Raw genomic sequence first — 5,901 nt, forward strand, 5'->3', positions numbered from 1 at the left:
CATCACAACTCAAAAGCTCAGCTCCTTTACAACTTTAATGACAACTATTCTCTTCCCTCAATTAGGTGGCTTTCATTTGAAAAGGAAATAAAGATCCATCCTCATGATATACCCACCTCATTTCTCCTGCACCTTTGCTCAGATCTGTCAATGAGCTCTTTCATCAGATATGAAATTAATTGATGGAAAGGGTTTTTTTTTTTTTTTTGGCTTGAATTAATCCGCTGCATAAGCGCTAGTTTTTAAAAGATTTCATAGGGTACTGAGCATATCTCTTCTATTGAATATAGCTCTACTCTTTGAAGGGCTAGATACTACTGGCAATCAAACCATTGGCATTTAAGCAGCAAACAAGATTCTAAATAATATATCAGAACACAAGAGACTGCAACAATATGGCATGGTTAGGATTACAAGCAAACTAATTAAGACCAAAGTCCTCCTGAATCTTCCCAACCATTTGATAGACTGCAGTTGCAATCTCGTCCACCGATGTGTATTGGCAGTCATCTTCTACCTGCACCAATCAGATAACACCCAATAGAAGAGTATACAATCAATTAAATGGCAATTCATGGGATCAAATACCAAATAATTGACATCTAAACAATTGTGAGCTAACAATACCTTGAGACTAAATGAGAAGAGAACCATTTGATCCATGGTGGTCACATTGAGGTGGAGTGTTGTGAGCTGCAGATTCTGCAAGCCCACCACTAACTTGAGCAGCTGCTTGGGTCGCCGCCTCGAGAGGACCTTGAGATTGGCATGGCTCTCCACCATGGTTACCTCGATGTCAGCTACGGCCGATTGGTTCTCAGCCATCACCTTGCTAGTATTGTTGGTGGCGGTGGCAGCAGCAGTGGTTGCAGTGCTATTTGTGCTGCAAGAAGAGCATGATGAGTACTGTGGAAAGGTGAAGAAATCAGCAAATGGGGCTGTGTCGGATCTTTGTTTGAGTCGCTTCTGAGCCTCGAGAGATTGGAGAAGTTGCTCGAGCTCTTTGACATAATTTATCGCTCCACCAATTATTGATGCTTGATCACCCTATCCATAAAGAAATCAACTTCAGAACTTCTGACCGGGGGAGATTCACTAGAATTAATTACAAGAAACCATCTTTAGAGATCAAATATGAGTGCTTGATTAATTATTGATATAGTTGATTGTAAGGCCTACAGCTTTCAAATTTCAAACATGTGAAACAAGAAGGTGCATCTTTTCATGCTTTGGTGGAGATTGACAAGAGATGATCGGAAGAAACCATCACTGGAGATGAAGTAATCAAACTCCTTTTTTTTTATTTTTTTATTTTTTATTTTTTGAGAGAGAGAGAGCGCTTAACTCGTTAATGATCGATTTTAGGCCTAGAATATACAAACATGTAAAACAAGAAAGTGCATCTTTTCATGCATTGCTGCATGAGATTTTAGATTCCTTGCTGATGTAAAAACTAAAGGAGACAGGTCCTTCGCCAGCCTTTCTTGCAGAACTGCCACCATGGCTCCAAAAACTTTGAACCAAACGCAAGACATTTGATTGAGGAAAATACCACCACACACACAAATGCAAAGCTAAGGAAAAATGAAGGTCTGACCAAAAATAAGATTTATCCTACTTAAATTGCCAATAGAAAGAAGAAAAAATGGTGAGGTGCAACTGGAGAAGAAATAATAATTCATTGTTCCAGGATTTCAGATCCATGGATACCAAAAAGGAGGGGAGGGAGGGAGTGGGGGGGGGGGAGAGCTAGCGAGCGAGCGAGCGAGCGAGCGAGCGAGCGAGAGAGAGAGAGAGAGAGAGAGAGAGAGAGAGAGACCCTTTGCACATAGGAGGGAGGCATGAGGGACCGGAGCACGGCGAGGTACTCGTTCATCTGCTTTCGCCGGTTGCGCTCCACCGCAATGTGGCTCATCCTCTGGTACTCGACCTCCTCCTTGTTCTTGGAACTCTTGGTGCGCCGCCTCTTCCTTCGGCCACCCACCGCCGCCTCCTGGCCCCTGACGAAGCCCTCATCCTTGGCACCTGTCTCCGATAGTGGTGAGGAATTCACATCCCATTCCTCAAGGTTTTGCACCAAGGAGGAGCAAAAGGAGTCCCAGTTCCCATGCACTCCATCAACCCTCCCCCTCCCTTGGTCTTGCCTCACCCCACAACCACCACCACCACCACCACCACCACCTCCACCACCCATCTCACATTCTAGCACTACCCCTTTCTCCTCCACTCCACCAAAACCGTAGTTCCATGCTCCTCCTTCCACGGTGCAGATCTCCTTCAAGGTGCAACCAAAGAGGTCTTGTGGGAAAACCACAGCATCTAGCGCCATCTTTCTCTAACTCTGGAGGGCAAATCTATGGACACCCACCCCAAGGAAAGCTCGCATAGACTCAAACACATACAGCCCCAACTCACCTTTCGTCTATGGGGAGATGAAGAAGAAATGGGATTTTAAAGGCATGAGACAAAACAAAAACAACACACAAGGCTGCCACGTGAGGGCAAGAGAGTGAGGGAAAGCAGCATGTAGCATGTAACATGGTGGTGAGTTGGAGCAGTGGTGTGTTTTATTTGCACTAGGAGAGTGTAGGGCGACGATAAATTACGAATAAATATATTATATATACAAGGGGTTATAGGAAAAGGGGTGCCTTTTTGTTACCATTTGGCTATAATTTGGTCGGTTGCTAAGGTCCAATGCATAGAGCAAAGGGTGGTAAAAAGGCTTGTGGAAAGGACTGACAAGAAAAGGAGGTCTTCATCAAAAAAACAAGACAAGAAAAGGAGGTGGATAGGGGGGCATGTGTTAGTGCTGTGACTGAAGTAAAATGGACATGTGACCACCATTCCAGGGCTTGATCTGGAGCACAGGGTCACTTCTCTTCCACCCTGCAATTACCCACCTGCCATGGAGACTGAACTGCCTTTCCCTAGACTTCTGCCTACTCTCAGTTCATGCATATCCTCACATTCTTATAATATAATCTACCAGCTTTGTTTTCATGTTCGGTCGGTCAGTCTTTGCTATATTTTAGAAGCTAGGAGCAAGAAATTAATGGAGGTGATTGAAAATATTAGCTTTTTGCAGTCCAAAGGGGCATGGGACATGGATGATATCATAATTTAGAAATCATTGCTTTGAAGTACTTGCTTGGTAATTTAAATGGTGCAATTCAAAATAAATTCTCCCTTGCAATTCATAATTGACTCAACTTGTTCATGGCACAAATTACGTAATCTGAGAGTTGGATTTTATTGCAGCAACACTTCTTTTTATTACTCCTCCAAGCACTATATATATATATGTCATAGTATGTTTATACTTAACCATCTACACTTTGTGGAGATAGACAAACATCAACAATCCATTTCCTAGGTTTGACGGTGCTCACTAATTACTTTGAAGTCTCTTGGTGGTTGAACAAGAGATGCATGCAATGTTTTATAGGATTAGTGAGGTAGGGCTACTCTTTCTATAGCCCACATTACCTACAGACCTCATGTACAGAAAACAAAAAATTTATCCTATTAATTTGCTAATGAAGGCTACTAGCTATAATTCTTCTGACAACGTGGTAGATGTGACATACTGTTTAATTTTTGATCTAGAAAAGCTATGCTCCATTAACCTTTATCATTTGAGGAATTAACAACATATTTATGTTCTATCTTTTTGCATTTTTGAGTGTGTGTCTAAATATAGATTAGCGTTGTAGCCACAATTTCATTTTAGCAACTATGCATTGTTTGCTCTATTATTTACAGCTGAGATTTGCATTCTAGGCCATAAAAAGAAATGACAATTTTAACAATTCCTTGGTTCATTATTTTGTCAAAGGTATAGTTATTGTTTTCTCTTCCCTTTTTAGTATATTCATGAAACACTTTTTTATCCTAGCAATTCTAATTATATCACCTAGTTTTTTTTTCTTTTTAGTAAATTGGATAAATTAAACCATTCGAGTATATATAGATACATCATCTAGTTTCAGATGCATAGCTTTGGATTTAAGTATAAATGGTGCAAATGGTGTAATTCAGTAGCAGAAACTGGATTTACCTGAGCCTCACACAAAATTGACACATGAACAGCTTAATTGAGAGACATTATCGCTAAAAGTTGGTAGATGGTATTCCTAAGTTAAAGAGTTACGTTGCTACCGGGTGATGTTGCCCCCATTTAAATGTTGGTTACGTCACTAATATTCCTTGTTCAAGCTCTATATGGATGATCTGGTGACGTTATAAAGAAATGAGAAGAGTGCAAGTAGGTTCCTCTTTTGTCCCTCCTTTCCCTACAAAATTCACAGGAGGACAACTGTTATTGTTATTCTAATCACAGGCTTAACACTAATTGCGCATGGAATTGATTCTTTAATGCATTCCATCAGACAAGATTCCCGGCGGAGTGATATTTCAGATGACTTGTTACGTGACCTTTTGCTCACCGGACCCGGCAATTATTCCTATGCACGGCTGTATCACACTACTGCTGCATTAATTATTGGATAATACGAACAAGATAATGTACGTAGGTTTATGGATGGACCGTGTGGGGCCATGGCTGCCCGTTCTGGATTAGGTGGAGGTTGATCGTAAGGCCCATGGATGCAACTTGCATGGATACTCCATGCGCCAGTCAGCTAGACCAAGGTTCAGGGAAGGATTTAGAGTAGCCGCCGGATTGCGTAGTTTAGTTTTTTTTTTTTTTTTTTTAGGACAACGGCGACTCACACTCGATCAGAATGAATACGGCCCACAAGATCAGAAAATAGAAAGCTATATAAAGGCACAGGCACTGACCCGTGGCTTGTCCAAATGAAACCTCCGGAATGGTGGGCTGCATAGGAGGCAGCCCAGTCTGTAGCACTGTGGGCTTCTCTGTATACATGTGTGGCTTGATAGGAGATGCATTCTTTCAGTAGTCTATGGGCGTCCTGATAGAAGATGCACTCTCTCAGTAGTTTGTGGGCGTCATGGAGCAACGGCCTCCTCTTCGCACCACATCCTCGACCTCGAATCCACGAATCCACTCAATTACCAATTACCGTGGCTGAGTCCTCCTCGAAAAGTATGCGATTCGCGCCCAACACCAACCATGCATAGGAGATGCTCTCCCATGCCGCTCTAAGCTCAGCGCAAGCAACAGACGTATCGAAGATTCGCCTCTCTCCGCCCGCTACCAACTTGGCGTCCTGGTCTCTGATCACGAATCCCACACCTCCATAATTCCCTCCCTTGCTGACGCTGGGAGGGAGTTAAAATTTATCTTATCAGTTTATCACATAAAAAAATTAAAAATTTATCGGAAATGCTCAGAAAGAAAGGGCCATCTTTTTTTTTTTTTAGGGATAGAAAAATCTCATCTATTGGTTTATTGTACATATCTATTTTAGTTAGAAATTCGCGTAAAGTAAAAAAAAAAACAAACTACTATATTAGAAATTAAATTGAATCCCACACTAAACTTTTGAAGGTCCTAATTTACGCGTCTAATGTTCTATTAAGACCTTTCTTTTAAAAAAAAATCATGTTATTTTTGAGATCTACGATATGACATCATCCTATAAGGATGCAGTTATCGGGCGATCTGGAAAAAAAATTATCATTTGGATTTCAATATGGACTGGTCAGTATAAAAAAAAATTGTGGAAAATTTAATACAAGAAGAATTAGGCAATATGATTAAAGACAAAATTAATATAAAAGTCGAAATTTATCTTCCGTTGAATTTAACTTTTTAATAACCATCTCAACTAGTTATATCTATTTCAACAAAACTATAATATATTTTAATTAGATAAGGAATCTAATTCAAATTATGGAATGACGGATCTATCAGTATAAATAGAGATATTATAATTTGGTTGTGTTGTCCATTAATGAAAGAAAAGGAAACTT

The 5,901-nt window shown here is 40.6% G+C and overlaps 1 protein-coding gene across 1 annotated transcript; it reads right to left on the reverse strand.

Annotated features, from left to right (window-relative positions):
- Nucleotides 1-318: 318 nt before the first annotated feature.
- On the reverse strand, nucleotides 319-2,535 carry LOC120104974 (transcription factor bHLH94-like). The gene is made up of 3 exons (XM_039116996.1): nucleotides 1,820-2,535; nucleotides 628-1,047; nucleotides 319-517 (listed from the first exon to the last, which is right to left on the reverse strand). The coding sequence occupies exons 1-3, from the start codon at nucleotides 2,327-2,329 to the stop codon at nucleotides 422-424; spliced, it is 1,026 nt and encodes a 341-aa protein (XP_038972924.1). The 5' UTR covers nucleotides 2,330-2,535; the 3' UTR covers nucleotides 319-421.
- Nucleotides 2,536-5,901: the final 3,366 nt, after the last annotated feature.

This window comes from Phoenix dactylifera, unplaced genomic scaffold (assembly GCF_009389715.1).
Source record: "Phoenix dactylifera cultivar Barhee BC4 unplaced genomic scaffold, palm_55x_up_171113_PBpolish2nd_filt_p 000153F, whole genome shotgun sequence".
Classification (NCBI taxonomy): domain Eukaryota; kingdom Viridiplantae; phylum Streptophyta; class Magnoliopsida; order Arecales; family Arecaceae; genus Phoenix; species Phoenix dactylifera.